General features: G+C 59.6%; 10 protein-coding genes and 1 non-coding gene across 11 annotated transcripts; 5 read left to right on the top strand and 6 right to left on the bottom strand.

The window, feature by feature from the left end:
- Positions 1 to 124: 124 nt before the first annotated feature.
- EHS24_008015 (uncharacterized protein) lies at positions 125 to 1,855 on the top strand (the record flags this gene model as incomplete). Its single annotated transcript, XM_028623344.1, has 3 exons — positions 125 to 755; positions 817 to 1,176; positions 1,218 to 1,855. 3 exons carry the CDS (start codon positions 125 to 127, stop codon positions 1,853 to 1,855), a joined length of 1,629 nt encoding a protein of 542 aa, XP_028476277.1.
- A 270-nt stretch (positions 1,856 to 2,125) lies between these two features.
- RET3 (Golgi-to-ER vesicle coat component) lies at positions 2,126 to 3,355 on the top strand (the record flags this gene model as incomplete). The annotated part of the gene is made up of 6 exons (XM_028623343.1): positions 2,126 to 2,128; positions 2,182 to 2,407; positions 2,630 to 2,858; positions 2,968 to 2,988; positions 3,047 to 3,240; positions 3,309 to 3,355. 6 exons carry the CDS (start codon positions 2,126 to 2,128, stop codon positions 3,353 to 3,355), a joined length of 720 nt encoding a protein of 239 aa, XP_028476276.1.
- Positions 3,356 to 4,547: 1,192 nt separating this feature from the next.
- On the bottom strand, positions 4,548 to 4,644 carry EHS24_008013. Its single transcript has one exon. It is a non-coding gene; the product is annotated as a tRNA-Glu (tRNA).
- A 185-nt stretch (positions 4,645 to 4,829) lies between these two features.
- On the top strand, positions 4,830 to 7,124 carry EHS24_008012 (uncharacterized protein; the record flags this gene model as incomplete). The annotated part of the gene is made up of 5 exons (XM_028623342.1): positions 4,830 to 4,983; positions 5,037 to 5,284; positions 5,385 to 5,880; positions 5,920 to 6,674; positions 6,726 to 7,124. The coding sequence occupies 5 exons, from the start codon at positions 4,830 to 4,832 to the stop codon at positions 7,122 to 7,124; spliced, it is 2,052 nt and encodes a 683-aa protein (XP_028476275.1).
- Positions 7,125 to 7,294: 170 nt separating this feature from the next.
- YME2 (mitochondrial escape protein 2) lies at positions 7,295 to 14,867 on the bottom strand (the record flags this gene model as incomplete). The annotated part of the gene is made up of 5 exons (XM_028623341.1): positions 7,295 to 8,873; positions 8,911 to 10,237; positions 10,287 to 10,396; positions 10,837 to 14,330; positions 14,376 to 14,867. 5 exons carry the CDS (start codon positions 14,865 to 14,867, stop codon positions 7,295 to 7,297), a joined length of 7,002 nt encoding a protein of 2,333 aa, XP_028476274.1.
- Positions 14,868 to 15,377: 510 nt separating this feature from the next.
- PRP31 (U4/U6-U5 snRNP complex subunit prp31) lies at positions 15,378 to 17,101 on the top strand (the record flags this gene model as incomplete). Its single annotated transcript, XM_028623340.1, has 2 exons — positions 15,378 to 16,830; positions 16,887 to 17,101. The coding sequence occupies 2 exons, from the start codon at positions 15,378 to 15,380 to the stop codon at positions 17,099 to 17,101; spliced, it is 1,668 nt and encodes a 555-aa protein (XP_028476273.1).
- A 462-nt stretch (positions 17,102 to 17,563) lies between these two features.
- EHS24_008009 (uncharacterized protein) lies at positions 17,564 to 18,497 on the bottom strand (the record flags this gene model as incomplete). The annotated part of the gene is made up of 2 exons (XM_028623339.1): positions 17,564 to 18,221; positions 18,265 to 18,497. The coding sequence occupies 2 exons, from the start codon at positions 18,495 to 18,497 to the stop codon at positions 17,564 to 17,566; spliced, it is 891 nt and encodes a 296-aa protein (XP_028476272.1).
- A 973-nt stretch (positions 18,498 to 19,470) lies between these two features.
- On the bottom strand, positions 19,471 to 20,796 carry EHS24_008008 (uncharacterized protein; the record flags this gene model as incomplete). The annotated part of the gene is made up of 3 exons (XM_028623338.1): positions 19,471 to 20,054; positions 20,114 to 20,547; positions 20,597 to 20,796. The coding sequence occupies 3 exons, from the start codon at positions 20,794 to 20,796 to the stop codon at positions 19,471 to 19,473; spliced, it is 1,218 nt and encodes a 405-aa protein (XP_028476271.1).
- A 274-nt stretch (positions 20,797 to 21,070) lies between these two features.
- On the top strand, positions 21,071 to 22,201 carry COQ3 (Hexaprenyldihydroxybenzoate methyltransferase, mitochondrial; the record flags this gene model as incomplete). Its single annotated transcript, XM_028623337.1, has 2 exons — positions 21,071 to 21,490; positions 21,557 to 22,201. 2 exons carry the CDS (start codon positions 21,071 to 21,073, stop codon positions 22,199 to 22,201), a joined length of 1,065 nt encoding a protein of 354 aa, XP_028476270.1.
- Positions 22,202 to 22,557: 356 nt separating this feature from the next.
- Positions 22,558 to 23,226, bottom strand: EHS24_008006 (uncharacterized protein; the record flags this gene model as incomplete). The annotated part of the gene is made up of 3 exons (XM_028623336.1): positions 22,558 to 22,658; positions 22,767 to 23,100; positions 23,215 to 23,226. 3 exons carry the CDS (start codon positions 23,224 to 23,226, stop codon positions 22,558 to 22,560), a joined length of 447 nt encoding a protein of 148 aa, XP_028476269.1.
- A 634-nt stretch (positions 23,227 to 23,860) lies between these two features.
- Positions 23,861 to 25,131, bottom strand: EHS24_008005 (uncharacterized protein; the record flags this gene model as incomplete). Its single annotated transcript, XM_028623335.1, has 7 exons — positions 23,861 to 24,222; positions 24,271 to 24,400; positions 24,440 to 24,510; positions 24,557 to 24,645; positions 24,738 to 24,952; positions 25,054 to 25,089; positions 25,129 to 25,131. 7 exons carry the CDS (start codon positions 25,129 to 25,131, stop codon positions 23,861 to 23,863), a joined length of 906 nt encoding a protein of 301 aa, XP_028476268.1.
- Positions 25,132 to 25,303: the final 172 nt, after the last annotated feature.

The following is a 25,303-nucleotide window of genomic DNA, read 5'->3' as shown; positions in this document are numbered from 1 at the left end:
AATCCTGCCACCTCCAAATCCAAGGCGTCCGGGCCCCGCGGTGGAGCCCCTACGTAGACGCGACCTTGCCGCCGATATCCCCACCAGCGCTTCGTCTTCGTCTGCTGCTGTTCCTCTGTCCACCATGTCCTACTACACGTTCGCCTCGTCCGAGTATGACCTCCCACATCCAACACTGAGTCGCCACCAGCCCCGCTTTTACATTCCCGATCGGTCCACGTACAGCCCGGGCCCATCTAGCGCCGGTCTGGTCGGCGAGACACTGTCCATGCACTCGCGACACCCGTCTGTCCTCGACACGGGATATTCCGGGCACAGCACACCGTTCAATCGTGCAGGCTCGTTCTACGGCTCGGCGTCGCGCACCTCGCTCGCTCAACTCCGCCATGTGCTGCACTCGTACCACGCCCACGCGTCTGCAAGTGGGACCGGAGCCGGCGACGTCGACCCCCTCACTCCACCACGGCAGATGTCGCGTGCACACCGCGCGCCATTCCCCGTCCCACCTGAAGGTGAGGGCGAGCACGTTCACGTCCACGGACGAGAGTGCGATGCCAGTTCCGGCGACCTGATGGGTCACGAGTGGGACCCAGACATGTGGAGCCGAGTTGCCGGCGATCCCATGGAGGCCCTTATCGATATCCACCGTGTGCTCTATCGCGGTAGTGAAGACCTCTCGTCAGATAACCCCTTGTGGTCCGAGCAAGGCCAGGAAGTCAAGCGCGTTGTCGAACAGTGGTTTGAGGGCGACTGCGGTACGTGTCCAGCAGAGCGCCGGTTAGAAACCTCGGGTCCGTGCTGACTCCACCAAAATAGTCTACGACCACCCACTCATCCGTCTGTCGTCACGCCAATCGGTCCTTACCCACTTTGCTCTCCTCCAGCTCTTCTCCACCGCCTATGTGCCGTCATTCACGCCTTCCTCGATGCTTCTTCACGCCCGCAACCTCACATCCCGCATTCGCGGCGTCTTCCTCAGCTCGGACGAGATTCCAGCTGTCGAGGCCCGCGCACGAGACGCCAAGGGGAAGCGCGTGGTTGACCCGGTAGATGAGTGGCTCGAGACTTCGGGTAACCGACAGCCCGTAGTTCACCGTGACCACAAGAACGACGGGTGGTGGAAGCTCTGGGACGTTTCTGCCGAGTGCCGCGACATTGGGTGCATGGAGTGTTATGGTGGGTGTACCTGGTCGAGTTCGTTTGGCTAACCCATGCAGAAGGCTACCACATTGCGCTCATCGACCATGTCATCTCGCTCAGTCTGTTCCCGTCCATTATCAAACGGCCCTCACCACGCGGCCTCGTCACCCCTACCGACTCGACCGACTCGCTTGCCACCCTCGACCTCCCACAACGTTCCTTTGTCTACTCGCTTGCAGCCTCTCTGCTGAGTGAGTTTGACTTCCTGCTCCGCTGGAACCTGCCCGTCTCTACCATCGTCGAGTTCAATGAGGTGGGAAAAGCCACCCATGTGCGTGACGTTGTGGACGTTCAAGACGTCATCGACACATTTGTGCCGTTTGCCAAGCGCTTCAGTTGGCTCTCACGTCGCATGGCCGGTTTGGTCACCTCGACCGTCGGTTCGATCGCCCTCAGCCTTATTCCGGGGCACACTGTCTTGGTTGGCGACCCGATCAAGATCATGTCCGACGAGCAGCAGCAGGACAAGGACAAGATTAAGGAACTCGCAGCCAAGCCGGGGCTAGGCTCGCCAATCGGTCTCCTGCCTGATCCCTCTGCGGTGGCCATCAAGTCGGTGACAGCTTCCCCATTCGGTGACGCGTCCAACTTGCTCGGCCTGGAGGGTGTGTCGTCCATGGCGCCGGATGTGGACGTGGAGGGACAGGACGTTTGAGAGAGAAAACAGCATGCTGCATATGGGAGAGCTATACCCCATGGTTGTAATTGTAAATAGCTGCAGTGGTAGATAGTTGTTCATAACAAATTTAGCCCAAAATTGTAATGCATCCACCACACCCATTTGTGATCCGTGCCTGGCTGCCACGTTAACATTCAGAACGCGGCCTGACACGCTCATTCCAACCACCACCACCACCTCCTCATCGTCTCGATTTCAACAACCACCTCTTTACCCCGTCCTCCCCCCAACCACAAACGGCCCATCATGGTGCGCACAGCATGACGGATACACCGCCAAGCACGTGCTGACTTGTACTCCAGGCCAACCTCTCGCTCTACACGGTCACTGCGCTGCTCATCCTCGACAGCGAGGGCAACCGCGTGGTCGCAAAGTACTATGCTCCCCCACACCAGACCTCTGCCGAGACTGGCATCGTCGCCGAGCTTGGCGCCGGACCCGGTGGACCAGGAATGTCTGGACTGCACACCTACAAGGAGCAGCGGGCGTTTGAGAAGAGCGTGTTTGAGAAGACTAGGCGAGGAGCTGGTACGTCAAGTGTCTAGTCGCGTGTAGAGTTGGGCGCTGACCATGGTGTTTCTTCTCTCTAATGGTGGTCGTCTACGCTTTCGTCTATTGATATCGACGCCGTGTACCATTCTACTTGGTGTCCCCTATGCCTGCGCGCCGTGTGGATCCTTCGTCTCCGCCCTCACCTGCTGTTGTCATCACCCATCCACCTCCTCACTTCCCTCCACTTTGCACCCACAGGCGACATCCACCCTCTCCCTCCTCACCTGATCCTCTCGCGCGCCTCGACCGACCTGCACTTCCACGTCGTTGGGCCCCTGGCCACCTCGAACGAGCTCATGCTCCAGTCTGCGCTCACCGCTTTCCACGACTCGGTCTCTCTCCTCCTCCGCGGTCAGATTGAGAAGCGCAACGTCCTCGAGAGCCTCGACTTGGTCCTCCTTGCCGCGGACGAGACTATTGATGATGGGTGAGTAGCGCGCCCGCGTCAGAGAATGGAAGTGCGGTGGAAAGGGGATCGAGAAGGAGCATATGGTGTCGTGCTGTCGGCTGGATGTTCAATAATCGCGGTCATCCAGTCTCGACGGTTCTGGCTCTATGTGAGCAGAGCGTAGGCTCCCTTGCCGCGAGGCTGCTAGCTGTTTCAGATCATCCTAGCAGCCTTCGTGAAAGATGGAGCCACGCATCTAGGTCTCAAAATCCCACCTCCCCCGCCTCCAGCCAACGATCAAGGACTGACTCCTCCAGAATCATCCTCGAGACCGACGCCGCTGCCATCGCCGGCCGCGTCACCCGTCCCAAGCCCGACACCACCGACATTGTGATCAACGAGCAGACCCTGCTCAATGCCTGTGAGTGGCCCCCAGGGGACAAACTACACGCGCGTCAGTTTGGATTTGTACTGACCCGTATCCCCCAGACTCCACTTTCAAGGAGCGCGTCACTCAGCGCATCAACCAGCTCTAGACGGCACCATTGCCGAAAGCACGGTGTTAGGCGGCGCACGGTGGGCGGCCGCGTTGTGAAGATACAGGACGAGGATGACATGATACAAGTAGTGCTTATGAGGGAGCGGGGTTTGCGCAGAAACATGGTACTGACATTTCTGGGCAATGCGCTCGCTGCTGGGCTACATTCTGACGGGGACGGCAAAGGGGCATGGCCAGGAAAGCTAGGAAAGCTAGGAAAGCTAGGAAAGGGGGAGAGCTGACCATGCGTGCTGCGCACTGTACCTCGTGGCACCTTCAAGTGTCTAAGTGACAGATGCGCGGAAGCAGGGATTGTTGCCGGGTTACATTCCCCTCAACCTGGAATGTACGCTGCCACTCTCCGGCGACCCAAGGTCACCGCCTGTTCACAATACAAGACATGATCTACCCAGATCGCCGTCGACAGAAGCATACGACACAACGTGCGTGCATGCGTGGCTGGGAAAAAAACGTACCCAGATCCGATTCGGATCTCGTCCCGCGTCCCAGCGTTGTGCTCATGCTCAGATTCGCCATCCTTCCCGTTACGTTTCGGTGTGCATTCCCCGCCACCTGGCTTTCACCCTGGACAGGCCGAAATACACACTAGAGATGAGGCATGAACATGCCGTTGGCAATGGTGTGTTTTCCAGGTCGGGAATGGACAGTGGTGCCACTGCACACTGGTGCATCTCGATCTGTGGCGATTGGAGCAGCGTAACGTTTCCGGACGGGGAGGTGAGAAGGTGGGTTTGGATGGTGTCTGTGGACTACGTGATTATTCCGCATACCTGCCGTTGGATGTGCCACAGAGCTGGGTACAGAGAGGGGCATGGAGGATATTGCAGCTATAAGCTTCATTCTGGTTGGCACTGCTGCCTGTGGCTCACCAGTCGCCGAGATGAAGAGATTGAGGCCCGGGCGGGGACCACAAGGCCTGGCAAGGCCAACCAACACCCATCCCCCTTGGTGCCACACGCTTGCGTGTGTCCTCGTGAATTGCCACACATGTGGTACGCTGCAATGCACCCGGGAGAAGCCACAGTTACACAAGATGCCCATGACCCAGCTCGCCCAAGGATTTTCAACTGGAAACGCAGGTTACAGTGGCGAACCAGACGGCATGAGACAGACAGACCTGTAGTTTGCCTGTCCTCATTCGATTCTTGGCGCAAAAAGACAAAAAGGAATTCTCCGCCAGGGAGTTGAACCCTGCTCTACCGCGATGATCCTATTAGGAAACTCTCTAATGAGAGGCGGTTATACTAACCGATATACTAGCGAAGATTGATGATTACTGTCCCCGCCTCCACCTCCGCGAGGTGACGTAATCTATTTAGCGCCCATTTTGGTCCCGCGCCGCCACCTGGGCCCTTGAGATCACCTCTCTCTGGCTGCCAGTTTCAAAATTCTGGGCCGTCACAGCACCTCCACCGCACATCTCCTCGACACAACAACCACCACCCGACGAGATGGCCAACGATACAGACCAGCTCGACATCCCGCAGAGCCTCGACCGCCTCGCGCGTCTCCTCGAGAGCAAGGAGCACAACCTTGCGGGCGAAGGAGGCGACGCGGCGCTTGCAGAGGGCGCGATTGAGGCTGCCAAGGGCATCTTCGATCTCGGTGAGCACCAGCAGCTATACTAGACACGGCGACCTTTAGCTGACAGGCCGTAGCCATCTCGCTCGAGCCCATGTCCCATCCTCACCTGCACCCTTTCCTTGTCTCGATCCTCCAGCCTCCTGCCATCTCGCTCCGTTCCTCCACCAAGAAGGGCGGCGAGGATGAGCCCGCTGTGCCCGACCCGACCGAGCTCCTCCCTTACACGCCGTTGAGCGTCCTCACCACCGACGGCATGGACCCGGAACAGGTCTGGTCACAGCTCGAGCTGCGTGCCGAGGGCATCTGCCGTGTCGTCAAGGAGGTTGGCACCGGCGAGGAGAGGGACGAGATGGACGACGAGGAGGACCCGCGACAACTATGGCGACTTTGGCGACTATGGTGACGACGACGACAGCACCGAGGAGATGACAGTCGAGGAGTGGAAGCAGATGATGGGCGACCAGGGTTACGATGAGGGCGACAGTGCCAGTGACCTGGGAAGCGCCGAGGAGGGCTCGGACGACGAGTTGCTCGGTTCGGACGAGGACGAGGACATGTCGCTCGGATCGGACGAGGACGAGGAGGATGACGAGGAGGAGGAAGAGGATGACGAGGACGAGGACGACGAAGATGAAGAGGAGGAGGGATCCGATGAGGAGGGCGATGTTGCCATGGGCTCTGGCGACGAGTCCGACGACGATGTTTCCGCTGCTGGCCCATCCAAGCCTCGCAAGTCCAGCAAGGCTCAACACCCGACTTTGGACGACCAGTTCTTCTCGATCGACGAATTCAACCGCATGACCGAGGAGCAGGAGGCTACCCGCGTTACCTCGGGCAGGTTGGGAGGCGACGAGGATGAGGAGGCCGACCTCGACGACGTGGGCCACCTTTTCCTGGAGGAGGGCGATGACGATGCCGGTGAGTTACCGAGTTCGTGCGAAGATAACTGACAACCAGACATCTCCTACGCCGACTTCTTCGCACCACCTCCCCAACAGGAGGCGACAGGAAATGCTGGCAAGGGCAAGGGCAAGGCGAGCGGCAAGGGCAAGAAGAAGAGCAAGTCTGCGTTTGCCGACGAGGACGACGAGGACGAGCCAGTTCAGTGGCCCGACGAGGACGACATTGACGAGACCCGTGATGCCATGGAGCGCGTCAAGGGCGACCTGTTTGACGACAGTGAGGACGACGAGGACAGCGAAAAGGTTCTTTCGACGCACGAGAGGCGACAGCGCGAGCTGGCAGACCAGATTGCCCAGCTGGAGAGCGAGGCCATTGGTCCCAAGGACTGGACGCTTATGGGTGAGGCTTCGGCCCGTGCCCGTCCTGAAAACTCGCTTCTCGAGGAGAACCTCGACTTTGAGCACGTCGCCAAGGTCGTCCCTGTCATCACCGAGGAGAGCGTCGCCACGCTTGAGGAGCTCATCAAGAAGCGTATCCTCGACAACAACTTTGACTCTCCCGAGCGTGTGCGCGCATACGAGCCCACTCCCTTCCTCCCCTCGCGCTTCTTTGAGCTCCAGGACACCCAGTCGACCAAGTCGCTCGCGCAGATCTACGAGGACGACTTCCAGGCCAAGGTTGCCGGTGGTGCTGCCAAGGACCCCCGCGACGAGAAGCTCCGCAAGGAGCACGACGAGATTGAGAACCTCTGGGGCGAGATTTGCTACAAGCTCGACGCCCTCAGCTCGCTCAACTTTGTCCCCAAGGCGGTGAGTAACGCGCGAATAACGAGTGTGAACATTCAACTGACAAGCCTCCAGCCCAAGGCCCAGATCACCACCGTCGAGAACATTGCCACGACCTCGATGGAGACTGCCCTGCCCTCGACCCAGCAGGCCACGACAATGCTGGCCCCACACGAGCTCTTCGCGGGCCCCAAGGCGACCGAGCTCCAGGCCCGTTCCGAGCAGACGCCCGAGGAGGCCCGTCGCGCCCGCGGCAAGGCCCGCAAAACCAAGAAGGCCGAAAAGGCCCGTTTGGGAGCCACGGCCCAGCTCTACGCCAAGAAGAAGAGCGTCAAGGAGCAAAAGGACGAGGCGCTCCAGGCCCTCGTCAAGTCTGGCAAGGGTGTCACCGTCGTCGGCAAGGGCGACAAGGAGGACGCCAAGCGCAAGAAGCGCGAAGAGGCCAACCCAGACGCCAAGCGTCTCAAGCTCTAGTCTCCAACTCTTTTGCCGATTACTGTGTCTTGTCCCCCCCCCCCTTGTGTTGCATTTTTCTCTCTCCGCCTCTATCTCTCCGCACAACCCATATGCATGCATTGTCAGCGACAACAGGTGCTTCTTCTGTTTGTGTTTTACACAGAGTGGTCTGCATTGTATTATGTAAATTAAGCAGTAGACGGCTTCGGCTTGGGTCGTGGGGCCGAGAACACCAGCTTCTGGGCATCACTGTCGGCGTCTGCATTGCGCAGCTTGGTCATGAGGGTCTCAAGCTTGGCGAGCAGGTACTGCGCGCGCTGGTGGATACCCGATCCCTTGGTCATGCCAAACCAGCCGCCCTCGCCGACACCCAGCTTGTCTCCCTCGGCGGTAATGCTGCGGAGCTGGGCCAGTTCCGCCTCAATGGCGGCAATGTCCGTCTCGATTTTGGTGATAAACGCATTGTTGTACTCGATCTGGCTGCTGGCGCGGAAGGGAGGGTCGCTGACTAGACGGTTAAACGCTTGCCTGAACACGGGCTTGCCGGGGCGGACAGTCGAGGGCCGGCCCTCGGTGTACGAAATGGAGATGATGTCGTGCTCCTCCAGTGCGCGCAGGCTGGGCTCTTGTCCCTTGAAGGGCCAGTCGACCAGAAGCTTGCCATAGGGCAGCTCGCCCTTCTTGGACAGCTCGTTGATAATCTTCCATGCCTGGGGACGCGTCCACGGCAAGCCCTTGGCCTCTGCTGTGTCGTCGCCAAAGGCCGCCTTGCGGATCTCGATAACATTGCGAACGACAATGTCGTCGACGGCGTCGTTGATGGACTGGCCGCCGCGCGTCTTGTACACCAGAAGCTCGAGGTCGACCATACGACCGCCAAGCTTGGAAATGTCCATCTTGTCGGCGTCCGAGAGCTTGTAGGGCTGGTCATTGGTCGAGAGCTTTTCACGCACAAACTCGAGCGAGTTGTAGTCGTCTGCGTCGGCGAGCGTGACCGAGTCGAGAGGCTTGGAGGGGAGAGCCTGTGTGAGGGTCTTGGTAGTGATCGAGCCCTCGCCAACAACGATGACGTGGGCAATCTTGTTCTCGATGAGGGACGCGCCCCACTCTGCGAGTACGTTCCACATGTCACCACGAGCGTGCTTGGCAGAGAAGTTGCGCAAAACAACAATGGGCAAGGTGGCGATCGCGTCGGCCTGGGGGTCGACATTCTCCTCGGCTGCCTGTTGGATGGCAGCCGTGATCTCGGAAAAGCGAGCAGGAGTCTGGGGTGGGACGCCTTCACCGTCAATCGGGGCATTGCTACCCATGAGTGGTGCCGGGGTTGCGGGCATGTCGTAGATGGTAGGCTCCTCGATACCAACACCCAGCTCGCTCATGACACCGTTGCCGGCGACGCAGTCGAGGCGGCCGTCATGCCAAACGCCCATCTCGATCATGTGGCGCTTGTGCTCGCGGTCGGCAGCCATATTGATCCGGTCCTCGGCACACTCCTGTTTCTCGACACGGCCCTTCTGTGCATGCACCGACGTGTCCTTGAGCGCGCCACTGACAATGTCCAGCATGCTGCGCTCTTGCTGGTCACAAGGCGTCGAGAATCCGGCCTTTTGGCCAATGAGACCGACCGAGGCGAGGTCAATGAGACCGTTGACGCTCTGGAGGAAAGAGAAGACGGGCCAGTAGCCGGTCTGGTCGGCGAGGGCGCTGATGAGGGCTGAGTCCGTCTTGGCCTTCGCCATCTCGGCACAGTCGATGACCAGTGCGGGCCTAATGTCAGTTATAGCCCAGGAAGCACACAACTCACTTCTTCTCCTGCTTGATGACATGATCGACCAGGTCGTGCTTGCCACTACCGGGCGGGCCCAGGACCACAATGAATGTACTGGGGAACTCTGACAGCCAGTTCTGGATCGACTTTTCGGCCTCGAGACGGTCCTCCCAAGACGCGCGGCCGAGGTGCTCGACGTTGCGACGGTTGACCCTCCTGTTGCTTCCGACCAACTTCATGAGTGGCGCCCAGACGTTTTCACGGACAAACTTGACGACGGGGTACTCTTCGATGTTGAACACACCCTCGATGTTCGAGCTGACGAAGAAGGAGCGAATAGGGTCGAAGAAGGTGTACGACAGCGTGGCAATAAGGAAGGCCAGGACGGGGAGGGAAATACGCGGGTGGTCTCTGATCCAGTCACGAATGTAGTGTGCCTTGAGCGGGCGCTCGTAGTAGATACGCAGACGAGACGAGGGGACCTTTGACCCTTCCTCGCCGTCGGCCCCCGACTTTCTCAAGTCATAGTCGGCAGACTTGATGGGCGAGTTGTACCCGTGCAGACAGTTGCTAGCTGTCACCGAAGTGGTGATGCGGGAAAAGTGGAGCAGGGCAAAACGCAGGTTGCCTGCTGGCACGGGCGCGGGCGGTATGATCTCCAGCAGGCGACCATACGGCCTGAACAGTCGATAGAGCATTTCCTGGCTGACGTCGGGACCGTCAAACTCGACGCGAAGGCGTGACGATGGGAAACGGTACAGGTCCTCCGTCCACTGCCTACCGCGCACTATCCAGATGCGGCCGATACCAGCAACGCGCTGCCAGCCCTGCAGCTGAGGAACGTCCTCTGGTGGTCTCGGCTGGCCCGGTGGCGTGTCGCCGCGGTAGAGGTGGTGGCCCGCCTCGTCAGTCGTGCGCGAGTTGGTGCTGTCCCTAGCGATAAAGTTGGCCCACCACTGACCAGCCCAGTGGGGCCACCCGCCGTGCTTGTGTGCCGCATCAATGAGGCGTGGGAGGAACAGGCTCGCGGGCGAAGTGGGCTCGACAGCGACATCTTCCGGGGTGTGGATTGCCGGATCGTGTACGTGTCGTGGGAGGTCGGCAGCACAGGGGGGAAGGTAGCTGAAATGACAAAAGAAGCCACCGTCCTTCCTTGCAACCTCCCAGGACTCGACGCGGAACGCGTGCGTGCCGCGCAGCTCGTTGGTGATGGCTATGAGGTCGTCGAGCAACGTCTCCTCGCGAAGTCGGGCGATCGACGGGCGGGGGTCCAGCGAGCTCACTTGGATCGGAAGGACATTGGAGATGTAAAACGACGCATGCTCGCGCTCGGGGACAGTGATTTCCTCTGGCGTCTCCGAGGCTGGCGGAGGAGGGGAGTGTCGCGTCGGGCTGGTGGAGAAGACGCGCACCGATGGCGACGGGAGGCGCGGTGGAATGCGTCCGATGGTGCTGGTAGCCGAGAGAACCGACAGCGACGGTGTGGCGAGGCGCGACGCCCGCCCCAGAACCGATGTACGTGCTATGCGGAGAGGATGTTTGAGGGGAAGCATGAGATGGTCGTGTGGGAGGAATAAAAGAAGAGGAAGAAGAAGAGGCCTCGAGAGATTGAGTGGATATGTGACCCGAAAATAGGAGGAGCCCGCACCATACGACGATCCGCGGCTTGACGTCACGCGCAATCGGAAACGCGGCCCAGGCCAAAGGGTCCGGCCGCAGCCAAGGTCAGTTTCTCAAAATGTGTGGCAAGTCGACGAGGGATCCAATATGCATATGCTATGAATGGGGAGGGCAGACCATGAATGCAATGTATGCTCAACACCAGTGAGATGCAGTGAGAGAGCCAAAGAGCGAGAGAGATAGGTAGATGCAAGGAAGGGGAGCGAGGGGAGAACGCGCGTTGATTTGGGGGTGGGGGTGGGGGGAGAGTGTGGGGATGGGAGGGGAGGACGGAGGATTTACCAGCGACGTTTGCGCTGATAGTCAAGCCAGCGGCGCTTCTTCTGCCAGGCAAGCTGTCGCCTTTTGCGGAGCGCCTTTCTAATTCTGACACGACCCGTACGGAGCCTGTTCTTGCGGCGGTGCCACATCATCATCTGCACGATGCGGGGATACTTGCGGCGGATACGCGCAATCATTGCGTGAGGCGTAATCAACTTGACGGTGCCGTCGTAGTTGACAACGGTGGGGTTGAAGTTGAAGTACGGCAAGGTAACAGGCGTAGGTGGCTCCGCGGCTTCGGCCTCGCGGTAGGCCTTGCGACCTTCGAGGAGAGCCTTGCGGTACTCTGGCGCGTGTCGGTTGCCGTACTGCGGCAACAACTTGGCCGAGTCACCAAACACCGCCAACTTGCGTTCGGTGACCCTACGGCGGTTCTCGATCTGGAGCTGGAGGAACGCCTGGTTGATAACCTTGAGCGTGCGCTCGTCGGGTCGCCACATGATATCGGTTGGCCGCCAGTGGGACATGATTTCAGTGTTGACTGCCGTTGGCTGGTCCGGATCGTGCTCGAAATCTGGCACCTTGCGTGATCGACGACGGTAACGACGGTTGGGGCGGAAGTCGGGGTCGGCGACGTCGTCATTTGTCAAAACCTGAGGATCATCGGCAGGGTACTTTTCATAGTAGTTCCTCCTGATAATGTTCATGGCATGGCGACGTTGAGCAAGAATGAAACGACCCCACGTGTTACCGCGGTCGACTGGTATCTCGGGAAGCCGGTGTGTGATCGTGTTGGGTGAAATCTCCCGGAATGGGCCATAAACCAACTCGGGGTCGTCGGAGCTCCTCGCGAGGTTGACACCGGCGAGACCGTTGGCAGTGCGCATGTCCCTGTATTCACGCTCGCGAACCTCATCATAACGGGGCATGATGACACGGTCGATAATGTGGAAAGCACCTTCAATGTCACCAGTTTGGGCACTTGCCGCCGCAAAATGGTTGTAGTTTGCAGCGTCGACGCCGAAACCAGCTGTGCGGACAGCATGCCACACTTTCTTGAGACGTCCGTGATCGCCGGTGTCGGCAAGTGTGCGGATCATGATCGAGAGCGGCACACACAACACATTGTTACGCGAACGGGTGACTTTGAATGCCTTGTCGCTGGGCGTCTTGCGCGGGATGGCACGCATAGTGTCCTTGAAGAGACGAAGCCACAGGCGGTAGACCTCGTGCGGTTGACGAGCGTGACGGTACGCGTTCATGAGTTGCGAGGTGAGGATTACGGAAGTGCCACCCGAAGCCCTCACAGTCTCGTAGTAGCTCTTAGCGCGCGAGAGGTCTCCGGCCTTGCCTGCAGCGATAATGAGGGGACCAAAGACATTCTCGGCTGGCTTGCCGCGCGCAGTAGTCTTCTCGTCAGGAGAGAGGTTGCTCACCACGGACGTGGCAAAGTCATGCGCTTGCTGGAACGAGTTTGGGTCTTTGCTCTTGGCGTACGAGTTCGTAATGATAGCGTATGTGACACTGGTGGGCACAATTCCACGCTCAATCATGGCGTCATAAACGGCACGGGACGATTCACGGTCGTGTTTGCGAAGGTAGGCGTGCAGCAGGATGGAGAAGACGTAGACATTGGGTTTCGGGGAAAGACAGTCGACGGTTGCTCTGGCGTCCATCTCCTCAAAGATTGAGCGAGCGAGGTCCATGTCCTGACAGTCGGCGGCCGACTGGATCATGAGCGCCCACGCTTGAGCGGACGGATAGCGAAGCTGTCGGAAGATGCGGACCACTTGCGGAAGCGGCGCGGACACGTAGACAAACGCCTTCATGATGGCTGTTGACATGCCGTCATCGAGGTAATGCTCCAGGGGAATCTTGTCGGACAGTGCGGCCGCGCCCCCAAACTCGCCAGCCTCGATGTAGGAATTGACCAACGAAGTCCAAGCTTTCGCAGAAGGCTCGACACCTGCCCTTACCATTGCGTTGAACACCTCTTGGGCGTGCGCGTAGTCGGCTGTATTGGCAAACACGGAAAGAAGGGTGTTGTAGCACGGCTCGGTGGGTGAGAGACCTGCCTGGATGATCGTGTCGAAAACGTTGATGGCATTCGCAGCATCAGCCTGCGCGGCATAGAGTCTCAGGAGCTGGTGGTGTGGAGCCAACCTGGGCTGAATGGTGTTGATCTTCTTAATAACCGCAAATGCAGGCTCCGCCTCCCTGGCAGCAATAAACGCTTGCGTGAGAATGCACAGGGCATCCACATCCTCCGTGTAGCCAGCGCCAAACAGGCTGCGAAGAGCCTTGCGAGTGGCATCGATATCGCCTGTAGCAGCAAACACAGAGGCGACCCATATGCGGTCATTCGTTGTGGGCTTGAAGCTCTTTGTAATCTTCGCCCACACGACCTGGACCTGTTGCTGATCGCCGTCCATGGAATGGAACTGGAGTTGACGACTGAGCACAGAGTGCGAAAGTTTGGGAAACGTCTCATAGAGCGTCTTGAAAACCTCCTTGGCTGCCAGGTTCTTTTTGTCCGACGACAGGTTGATGGCAAGCTTTGAGCCTAGGAAAGGCGAGATGAATTTGACTGCCCCCCGATGCTTGATGATGTGGTTCCAAAATGTAAAGGCGTCACTGCTTCGCAAGCGATCTGAAACAAGGCCAGTTAGGAGGATGATGGCGAGAGTGTAGACAGAATTGGACGCGTGTTCTCTGTCCTCGATCTGGACAGTAATGTACTTGGCAGGGTCACGGATTTGGTTGAGAGCGGTGAAGACGATCTCCTGTGCTCGTCGCGCGCTTGGGTGGATGTCACGGGTTCCGGGGATCAACAGGAGGGTCTTGTGCCAGTGGGGACCGGCATACCGCACAACTCGTCCAATATCTTCCACTCGCCGCTTCATCCAAAGCATGACAGTGTACTCCTCGAGAGCGTCCAACTCGGGAGTTCGAAGCCAGCGGAACTGCTGGTTGAGGTCACCGGCAACGAGAGACGCTTTGAGACCAAGGGCCATGTTCGTCGCAGCTGCGTCCCACTTCTCGCAGTGGGCAAACGACAGGCCGCGGAGCAGACGAAACATCTGCTCAGAACCGGGCAGCTTGGCCCACTGCCAGTTCTCCTTTCGGTTGGCCTCAGCAAGCACCAGGCCCAGCCACTTCCAGTCGTCCTGGGTCGTTTCTGTGGTGCTGAACACTTTCAAGACGGCAACCAGTCGGTCTGCAGGCAGGATCATGGCTGGGTTCTCGAGGGCGTCAAACCATTCCCGGAATTGTGTTGGTGAAGGTCGAGGTGCGTCACCAAAAAGCCTCTGCCTTTTGTCCTCAGGCAAGCGCGCCCAGGCTGGCTCTGTCGATGTCCTTCTGACTTCTGGATCAGAAGAGAATCGTGGATGGTTTGGATCCCGTGGGCGACGTTCTGGGGTGGGCACCACAGTGGTCTCATCAGAATCTGCTGGCGGCGGAGCAGGGGCCGACGAAACGAATCGCCGCGAAGCCTGCAAGGTCGCAACGGTGGGCTGCGCTGTCAGTATGCCACAAGGGCAACGAACGTCGCGACCTACGTGGACCAGTAAAGTGCGGGGGAGCACTTTAAACGCTCGTCGCGATGGTCCGGCACCATTGTCGAGGTACGACGTGCCGACGAGACGCAAGACATGCGTGACTGTTGAGGGGGGCAGTCGTCCAGACATGACGATGGCCTGAGGCGCACGGCAGGCCATCGCCGAGCTGGGGAAGGAAGGGAGAGGATGTTGCAGTGAGAAGGGGTATTTATTGGACAGCCGTGAACATTGTTTGAGGGGACGAGACGGCAAAGGAGATGAAGGGGAGGCCGCGGTGTGGTGTAGAAAACGAATGGTGCGTGGATAATTGGGCTTGCTCGAGCTTGCTTGTGTGTCGAGATGCTCTTTGACTTTGGGCGCCCAAACAGAAAATCGCCTGGGTGCGTCCAGCCAGGAGAGAGACGGAAGCAAATTGGCGCGACCTGGCCCGGCGCGCGCGCGTGTGCTGGCTGTGGTGGCCGGTGGAGGGAGGGCAAATGGCGTTGCAGCCATTTTCCCTTTTACGGTGCGCACAGAACAATAAATGGGCGAGTCCGCAACAGCAACAGAGGCTGAGAGGGGCCAGGAAAATGACCATGAACTTGGAGCAGAAGAAGGATGGCTTGGGCGAAAGAGTATTGACCCAGACAGCCGACGTCACAGCCAAACTGCCACCCGCAACTGTCGACATTTGCGTCTGCGAGCTTTGCATCATACCCCACTGAATGCATGGGAGCATTCGTATACCATCTCCATGAGTATCAGTCGCCCACCTGCAAGACTACTGGCCACTGGACCTTACAGAGCTCCATTGCTACGTTCAAAGGCCGTGGCGGGATCTGGACGACACACCAACGACGACGAGCCATATGATATTCGGAAGATGGCAAAGGGTGGAGGTCTTGGGCCATTTAATACGTCCCCCCACTTTATCTTTGACGCCCCATCATATGCGAGTTGTTGTATGTTGCCACCGGAATGGGTGTCTTTACGCCTGTTATTGACAACGCCCAATCCACAACCATGTCTCTGGCCGACTCGCTCCTGGCAGATCTCGATGGCCTCTCAGATGGAGAGCCCGAGGAGGTGCAGGCCTCGTCGTCCAACGGAGGTATGATGCCCCCTCCGCCCCTACCATCCAAGGGCACCAAGCGCTCGCTTCTCGACGACCTCGAGGACGACGACGACCTCGATGGAGGTGACGGTGACCTCAAGATGGAGGATGGAACATCCGCTGCAGGCTATGTTCCTGAGGGAGGTGTGAGGCCTGCGGATGAGCTTGACCAGGACGAGGTCAACCGTACCGACCTCGCTGGCATCGAGGATGTGGCCAAGGTCGCCAAGTTGATGACGGGCAAGAAGCTCAAGGAAGTGCTGGAGGTGAGTCATGCCCAAGCAGAGCGGTATGCGCTGACAGCCAAGGGAATTGCGCGGTATACAGCAGAGCCGACCGACATGTCGTCTTCGTCTGGTGGACCCCTCGAGGAGAACCCCGAGTACCACCTTGTCGTCACGGCCAACAACATGAGCGTGGAGGTCGACAACGAGATCATGCTCGTCCACAAGTTTATCCGTGACCACTACGGACCGCGTTTCCCCGAGCTTGAGCAGCTCATCGCCGACCCATGGACGTATATTGCCGCCGTGCAAGGCATTGGCAACGTTGACGACCTCACAAAAGCCGTCATGCCCTCAACTCTTCCTCCGGCGACTGTCCTCTCCATCACCCTTACGGCCACCAGCACCCGTGGCAGGATGCTCTCCAACGGCGAGTGGCTGACAGTGCAGCGTGCCATTGAGGTCGCCGAGCAGCTCCGTGATGCCCGTGAGCAGATCTTCAACTATGTCGAGAGCCGCATGTCTGCCGTCGCGCCGAACATTTCCGTCATTGTCGGTACCGGCATCGCCGCCAAGCTCCTGGGTCTCGCTGGCGGTCTCCACGCCTTCTCCCGCGCACCAAGCTGCAACATTATGCTCTATGGTGCCATGAAGAAGACGCTGGCAACCTCGCACCTGTCTGCCGTGTCGCAGCAGCGACACACTGGCTTCATCTTCCAGTCTCCGCTCGTCCAGTCCGCCCAGCCCGAGGACCGGCGGCGTGCTCAGCGCGTTGTCTCGGCCAAGGTCGCCCTCGCAGCACGCATCGATGCCGGAAAGTCGTGCCGTGACGGCTCGTACGGCCGCAAGCTCCTCGTCGACTTGCAGAAACGTATTGAAAAGATGGCCGAGCCCGCCCCCAACAAGATGATCAAGGCTCTGCCCATCCCTCAAGAGACGGCGCGTAAAAAGCGCGGAGGCAAGCGCGCACGCAAGCTCAAGGAGCAGTATGCCCAGACGGAGCTGCGCAAGCTCCAGAACCGTGTCGAGTTTGGCAAGGCCGAGGAGGAGATTGACCAGGACGACGAGAGTGTTGGTCTCGGCATGATTGGCCAGGCCGGTCGTGTGCGTGCCCAAGTGGCAGACACCAAGAGCAAAGGTGAGTTTTTTGTCGTTTCCTGTGCTGTGCTGTACTGTACTGACTCTTTTCCCCAGCCAAGCTTTCCCGCGCCAACAAGCTGCGCACACAGATGCTCGGCCGTTCCGCGCTCACCTCGGACGCTGGATCCGGCACCCAGACCTCCCTGTCGTTCACCCCCGTGCAAGGTATCGAGATTGTCACGCCCTCGCTCTCGGCCGCGCAGCGCGTCAAGGAGGCCAACGACCGCTGGTTCGCCTCGGGCACGTTTACGCATGTTCGCAAGGACTAGGCAGTGATCGCGGTTAGTTGAGGCAGGGGACGTGGAGTGGAGTGTCAAGGCAGAGACGATGACAGAGAGTAGATTTTTGAGAGATGTGATGTGTAGCATTCATGATGGTGCACGGAGTGGAAGCTGCAAGGGATAAGCCGGATACGAAACCGAGTATGGCGTTCATCGCATGCAGTGGGGCGAAATACACACAACTGGTGCGAAATCGCAGTGGGTACCGGAATTGACTAGGCCTATACTGCGTTTATCAGGTGGCCCAAAAACACACTATGAACGTAGGTTACAAAGTCGCCCGGCTGTAGTGTGGGTTTCCCAGGGGCCGGAGCAAAGTTGGGCCGACTGCAACTGCACGATACAGGTCGTGCAGGTCAGACTATATCTGCATAGGGATTCATTCACATGCACTAGGATACCCTGGGTGACTGCAACAACCATCAAAACTACATACACCCCTCGGGCTCATCAAGCCTTGAAGGCCGCAGCGACCGTCTGCTCAAGGTTGCCCGCCGCCACACCCGCAGGGACAAACTGGTCGTCCTTGGAAAAGACCCCAGCGCCCCACTTGACCTTGGCCGCAGCACCGATGACGGCGGCGGGCCCAAGCGCACGCTGCGCCTCAATGTCGGCGTCTGTAATGGATGTGATCGTGGGCGGCTTGCCGTGAACGGCGGCGAGGGCGTCGACAATCTGCTGGCCCGTCGTCTCGTACTCGATCACCGTCCACTGCTTACCGGCAAGCTCATGGACCGGGTATGTCGATACCAGCTCCCCGATCGCATGTGCGAGGTACTGGGGGCTCGTGACGGGAATAGGACGGTGGAGAGCGTCGCCATAAAACGCCAAAGTGTTGTTGGCCGCATCCAGACCCGTAAAGGGCGTGAAGAAGAGGAAGGGCTCAAACAGCCCGTTGTGCACGACAGCGAGGGGTACACCGAGCGAACGTAGCTGCGCGTTGAGGGCAAACGTGGAGTGTACGACAACGTTGAGTTTGTCGGCAGCCTCTTCGGCGGTCCAGTTGACTGCAAACTCGGAAGGAATGAATGCCTTTAGGGTCGTGACTGCAGCGAGCGACTTGTTAAAACGCTCCTGGGCGTCAAACGGGACTTTGGCGGCGGCAGAGCTGGTATGTCAGTTATGCAGCGACATCGGGGAGGGGGACGCACATGAGCACGTCGATTCCCTCAAGAGCAGAGGCGACCTGCTCGGGAGTAGTGGACTCAATGTCGAGGATACGGCGTTCAACGCTGTCCGGGATGTCAGAGAGGTCGGACGTGGGGCGGTGGAGGATGACGACCTGCTTGATCTTGCCCGCCGAGGCGAGGGAGACGAGTGTCTTGGCCAGCTGTTTACCGAGGAGACCAGTGGCGCTGAGGAGGGCGACAGTGTTGGTGGACATGTTGGTCAAGTCGAGGACGTTGGTAGGGGGGACTTGGCTGTAGCAGTCTGATGAAAGCTACTGGACTCTGTCGAGATGTCGACCAAGTACTACAAAGGAGCCACTTTATATCATGTTTGGGTGTTATCCCTCAGTGCCTCTATGGAACCAGCCCTTCCAAGTCATTCGTAAGCCGAGCGACATGAGATGGCTGCGCTTTGTGTCAGTGCCGAAAGTAGATGTCGGCCGCCGAAGGTGCACACTAGGAATGCGCACACTCGTCTCGCGCGGGCGCTGACCTTCAGACTTGGGAAAGTGCACGGAGACTCTGTCCGGCGGCCTCGCTGGCCGACGGCAGTCAGGCTGCAGGAGCTGCAGGCGGACCGTCGGCGGCGCGGCGCCTCTCAGGCATGTAGTGCCTCGTAGAAGTCAACGTGACTATCAGTGATCAGTGATCAGTGATCAGTGATTAGTGACTTTGTCACCGCTGCATAAGCCAAGTTGCAAATAAAGCCATGAGGGCATCCCAGGCTCAGGTATCTTTCCGACGGAAAAGGTGCATCTGTGGATCTTTGGGGTATCTACGGATCTACGGTCCGGCTGACCGACGACAGTGTGGTGGCGTACTGCATGCTCATAGGGTATCCTCGTGTGATGAGAATGGCGTGCTACGAAGCAGGCTCGTTGCCATGGCCCGACACGTCGTTACCTCCCAAAGCCCGAAGCTCTACACCTACACCTAGCCTACAATGTGTCTTGTGGACCAGCAGTGCCTTGAAGCGACCACACAGACTCTCGCCAAAGCTGACGATCACATCGACTCTCGCCGACGAAGCATCAGAGACACACCCACTTGCAAACTACATGATGCATACAGCAATAAAGGAAAGAGCAAAAGCGAAATACACACAGAAGAAACGGTGGTCAATGTGTGGTCTTGTCCCAACACCCGGAGAAAACAGCGGAAAGAGGGATGTGCCCCACTTCGGTCTTCTCAGTCAGCCTTGGCTTTCTTGTCGGCGGCGCCGGCCTCGTCGTCGGCCTTGCGCTTCTCAGCGCCATTTGCGGCCGCGGGAGGAGCAGCGGCGGTGGGCTTCTTGGGAGCCTTTTTACGGACCATGCTGGTCAGGTCGTTGACGGGACGCGAGTCGACGGCGGCGGCCGACGAGCCGGCAGCAGGTGCGCCGCCGAGGAGGTGGTTGATGCTCTCAGCGACGAAATCGGCGGGCTCGGGCGCGCTGTTGAGTTCTTCAATCTTGACCTCGAGGTCGCCGATGAGGGCGGCAACGTCACGGGACTCGGCCTCGCGCTCCTTGGACGTCATGCGGGCGACGTCCTCGCTCTTGACCTCGTCGGCCTTGCCGGCGTCCGCGGCGGTGATGTCGGCTGCGCGCAGCTTGAATCCGTCCAACGCGGCCTGGACGTGCTCGAGGGCAGCCTTGCGGCCGGCGGGGGTGAACTCGAGGACGGTGCCGAGCTGGTAGTGCGCGCTGGCAAGGGCGCGGGACGAGGCCGGGAGGAGGGCCTTCTTGATGTCGAGGGCGGCGGTGTAGTCCTGCACGGCCTGGGGGAAGTTTTCTGCGCGGTGGGGTCAGCAAAACCTCGAGACCGCCATATAAACCAGACATAAAACTCACCGGTCTCGCAGCTGACGTCGCCGAGCGAGAGGTGGCACTCGGAGAGGAGGAGGCGCTGCTCGCGGCCCTCGGTCGCGGGAAGGGTCTCGACCTCGCGGGCGTAGATGGTACGCGCAACATCGAGAATCTCCCAGGCGGCATTGAAGTCGTCTTCGGGCTCATCCTCGCCGTCGGCGGCGCCCTGCTCACCCTCACCCTCGCCTTCCTCGTCCTCGTCATCCTCGTCGTCATCGTCGCCGTCACCCTCGAAGACAAACTTGCCCTTTGACGACTCGGCAGCCTCGGTCTCGAGCTGGGTGGCGGGGTCGGTACCCTTTGCGACCTCCTCCTTGCCCATCACGCCCTGCTGCGAGAGGGCGAGCTCGTACAGCGCGCGTCCGTACGAAAGGAGGAGAGGCGCCATGGTGATGTCAAACTCGTCCACGATCTCGCGCCTAGGGAACAGGGTTAGCCGAGTTTGACGGAATCGTGTCGTTAACTCACTGGAGGTCGAGAGCCTCGCCATACTTGGCCACACCTTCCTCCCACTGCTTGAGTGCAATGGCCTTCTTGCCCTCGGCGACGAGCTTTGCCACCTGGGCCTTGGTGTCTTCGGGGTTGGGGGTGCCCTCGGTGGCAGCGACAGCGGGGACAACGTCGACAGCGGGAGTGTCAGAAGACCTGAATCTGTTAGCTTGTGGCATGCCAGTGGAGGAGCTTACATTGTTGCTTAGTTGTGATGGATGTGTTGGGTGAAATGACGATGACGGTCGCGCAGGAAGGAAAAAGCAATCTCGACGCGTCGCGCGTAAAGTGGGGGGCGCGAGTAGAAGACAGCAGACTCCGCCGGAAGCAAATTTGTAGTCCCCTCATTATCGTTGATGTCTAATGCCCGTATCCTAATCAAATGGATTTGTTATTGACAAAGGGAGATGATCGGGAGCGAGCGGTTGACTTCTGGCATCCGCACACACCACCATGTCGTCTTGTCGCACAGCCCGCGCTGCAACAAGGCTAGCGAGCACAGCCCTTCGCCCTCGCCCCGCGCTCCTGGCGACTCGTACATCCCGCCTGGCGACCCCGTCATCCACCAGGCGCCACTCGACCCAACAACAGACCACTCTCAACACCATCAACCAGGATGAAATTGACCACTTTTCTCGCCTGTCCCAGCACTGGTGGGACGAGACTGGCGAGTTTGCTCTTTTGCACCGTATGAACCCGGAACGTGTCGAGTACTTGCGCCAAAAAGTCGCTATGGATCCGCACGCCGAGCCTGAATGGACGTTTGCGGACCGCAGCAACGACAAGCGCCGGGACGAGGCGCGCGGCTCCGGCCGGTGGCTCGAGGGCAAGAGGTGCTTGGATGTTGGATGTGGCGGCGGTCTCCTTGCCGAGGTGGGTGGGGGTGTCAATTGAACACTCCGGTGGGAGGGAAGGGGTATATGCTGAATGTGTACACAGACTCTTGCGCGCCTCGGCGGCGACGTGGTGGCGATTGACGCTTCGGCGCACAACATTGCCATTGCGCGCACCCACGCCTCGTGCGACCCGCTGCTCCCCTTTGTGGACGAGCACGGCGCCGGGCCCTCGACTCCAGCGTCCATCCCGGGCCGCCTCGAGTATCGCCACACGTCGGCCGAGGCGCTCCACGCCGCTGGCGAAAAGTTCGACGTCGTGTGCAGCATGGAGGTCCTGGAACACGTCGACCAGCCTGGCGAGTTTCTCAAGTGTCTCGGCGACATGGTCAAGCCCGGTGGCCACCTCGCCATGTCGACTATTTCGCGTACCCCTCTCGCCCAGCTGTTGACCATTACGATGGCCGAGGACATTCTCCGCTTCGTCACGCCCGGAACACACCACTACCACAAGTACGTCCGGCCCGAGGAGCTGCGCCGGTTCGTGGCTAAAGAGATGGGCGGACACGCCGTGTGGGAGGCCAACGAGGACGCCAGCGATATCCGCGTCGGCGAGGTCGGCGAAACCCGCGGCATCATCTATGACCCCCTCGGCGGCCGGTGGAGACTCTGGCCCGGCGTAGAGGGTACGTGGGCAAAGGGCATGGGCGAGCTTTGCAACTACATGTACCACGCCAAGAAGCGCGCGTGAAAACTCGGTATGCATTAGGCGGAACACCGAGACGAGTAGGCGAGTGGAAGACTTCATATGCATAGCACCCATCACCAGACAGTGAAGAGCCAAATACAGAGCATTTGAGTGGCCACCCCCGCATTTGAGGAACGTGCCGCCTCAAAAGGAATGGGCACTGCCGCCAACGTGCGCAACGGTCGTGACTGTAATGAACGAGAAAACACAACCCACCACTGCCCTCCTTTAACTGACTCTCTGCTTCTGCTCCCCTCTGGTTCACTGTGAAAAATGATGTGCATGCTACTGATTCCCAATTACTCTCTTGCAAAAAACGACACACATGCGCGCTGCTATGCTATGCGTTCGCGAGACATCTAGTAAGGGCGGGCGGCGGCCTGGCAGGCCTTGAGGGCCTCCAGGTAGTACGAGCACGAGTTCATGTCGCCGTTGGTGGCCTCGAGGCACTTGGTGAAGTCTGCAAAACGGGTCAGCTAAAACCGGTACCGACATACTGCTAGCTGCCCGGGTGGTGTGTAACATGGCAGAACACCCACCCGGCGCCTCGGCACTCGTCATGACTCACCCTTGGCCTGGATGTCGCACGAAGCGCCGTTAACGGGAGCCTGCGACTGGGCGGGCAGCTCCGAGGGGGGAGGGGGCGCGGCCTGGGCGTTGGACGAGCCGCCAAAGAGCATGCTCGAGATACCGTGGCCAATGACCGAACCGGCGACGGCACCGCCCATGGTCGACGCGGCCTGGGCGAGGAGACCGGGCTGCTGGGGAGCGGGGGCGTGGGTGGCCGCAGGAGCGGGGGCAGGAGCGTGCTGCTGGGGGTAGGCAGCGGTCGACGCCTGGCGCTGCTGCTGGGCGGGGGCCGGGCGGGAGGTGGACGCCGAAGGGCGGGCGGACGAGCGGGACTGGAGAGGGGACCACGGGTCAGCCAGAGGCCACAAAGTGGTTGGTCGCTAGGAGGGAGTGATGGGCAGGTGGCCCAGCACTACCTCGTGCCAGCGACGACGAGCTAGACTCACCGAGCGGGGCATGTTGGATGAGGTTAGGTGGCAAAAGGAATGGAGAAGAAAGCAACAAGATGACCTCCCTTGGCCGGTTGAAATATCACCCCCTCCGTTCTTTCCCTTTGCCGAGACGGCCGCGTTCTGTCGGCAGGCCGCGAACCACCGAAAGAAATAATTACGTAAGCTCAACATTCTGGCGAGTTCCGTGGTCACCCGTTTTGTCATCACTATACTGCTGTCACTCCTGGCCGACGGCCCGTACACGCCCAGTGGACTCGGCGCTGGCGACGCTGCACGGCGGCGCATGGTACCGAGCACCGGGCGGCGGGCGAGTCGGTGGACCGTCGGGGAGGGAGTGGAGGTAGACGGAGGCTGTACGGTGCTGGTGCGTTCGAGGCGGCACTTCTGCCACTCGCCCAGTCACTGTCGCAAAGAGCCTCCACCTGTTGGACACTTGGGCCACGCCAGCGTACCCCAGCGTGTCTGGCTTGGCGCAGCGTTCAGGTCATACCCATGCTCTGTGTCCACTGGCCACCGCTCAAACGTCATACAGGCCACAGGCACTGGAAACCCGACTGGCTGGCGCGTACCCACAACCACTGCGTTCTCTCTTTCTTTCCTTCACATATCATGCCAATACATCACAATGGGAGTCTCTTCTCTACTGCATCTCGACGTCGTCACCACCGGCCGCCTGCTCGGTCTCCGCCACGGGGGCCGGGGCGGCAGCAGCAGCCTCCTCACCAGCAGCCGCAACCTCGGCCTCGGCGGCAGTCTCCTCCTGCGGGCCGTCCTCGGGCTCGCCACGGCTCCTGCGCCACGAGCGGAGGAGGCCGTCAATGTCGTCGTTCTCCCAGACGCGGAAGTAGCCGCGACGGGCGGCGCCCGAGGACGCCTGCTCAATCTCGGCGGACGCGGGGCCGATGATGGCAATGGAGGTGTTGAGCGTTGTGAGGTGCTTGTCCTGCTGCAGGGTGTCGGCGAGGGCCGAGAGACCGTGGTTGATGAGGGCGGGCAGGTCGGCTGGGATAGTGTCAGTTTCACAGAGCTGGCACAGTGAGTATAACTGACAGGTCTCAAACGACTCAAAGTTCTTCTCCAGGTACGTCTTGGCCGACTGGCTACGCGCGCCAATCGAGTGGGCATAGTACTCGAACGCGGTGCCCGATGGCGAGAACTCGTAGAGGTGGGGGCCAGTCTCCTGTCTGGGTCAGCCATGCGCTAAGAGAATATTACCCACGTCCTCGCCAATAACAAGGAAGCCGACACCATAGGGTCTCCGACCGTAGATCTGGGTGTTGTTCTGGGCCTCTGCACGGGTTAGCATGTTCCACATCGCGGACTAGAAGAAACCCACTGTCGGCGATGGTCTGGACAATACGGGCGACGGGGATGGGGCGGCCGTAGAGCATGCGCGACTGCATGGCCTGCTGGCGCATAGAGTTGCTGTGGGTGTGAGCATAACCACAACACACAGCGCGTGCGAGCAGCTGGCAGAGATCCACGGATGCTCTGATCCCAGCTACTGCGGTACTCACCTCAGCACACGGGCATCGCTGGTGAGGCCAGCAATGGCAATACCGACGTGGTCGTCAATGCGGATGAGCTTCTTCTGGTACGTGGCCAGCTCGCCGGTCGAGCGCTTGAGGGTGAGGAGGACGGCGTGCGTCTTGGACCTCAGACCGATGGCAGCCGAGCCCTGCTTGACGGCCTCGAGCGCGTACTCCACCTGGTGGAGCTTGCCCTGGGGCGACTAGGAGCATGTCAGCTGCATGTCCTCTGAGTGTTCACACTGCGCGGTGCGCGAGTGATGAGGAAGGCGCAAAGCGACACCTGGCGCGCGGCGAGACATACGAAGGTGGTGTTGTCGGAGTCGTAGGAGTTGCGGAACTGGACAGTCAGCTAAACTCTTTTGGTACCATAGCTCACCATGGTGGGACGGTGTGTAAGACTGTGTTGACTGTCTTGTGAGCCGTTTCCCGATATCCGTTAGAGAATGAGAGAGCAGAGAGGTGTCGTTGATGGTTGTTGCTGCCCGTGTATGATCACCAGCGAGCGCTTCGTCATGGTCGTCGCCGCGCGTCCTCAGGATGAGGCTGGAGCC

This window comes from Apiotrichum porosum (genome assembly GCF_003942205.1).
Source record: "Apiotrichum porosum strain DSM 27194 chromosome Unknown scaffold_6, whole genome shotgun sequence".
Lineage (NCBI taxonomy): Eukaryota > Fungi > Basidiomycota > Tremellomycetes > Trichosporonales > Trichosporonaceae > Apiotrichum > Apiotrichum porosum.
The sequence above is the reverse complement of the archived record's forward strand: the minus strand, read 5'-3'. Positions and strand labels throughout refer to the sequence as shown.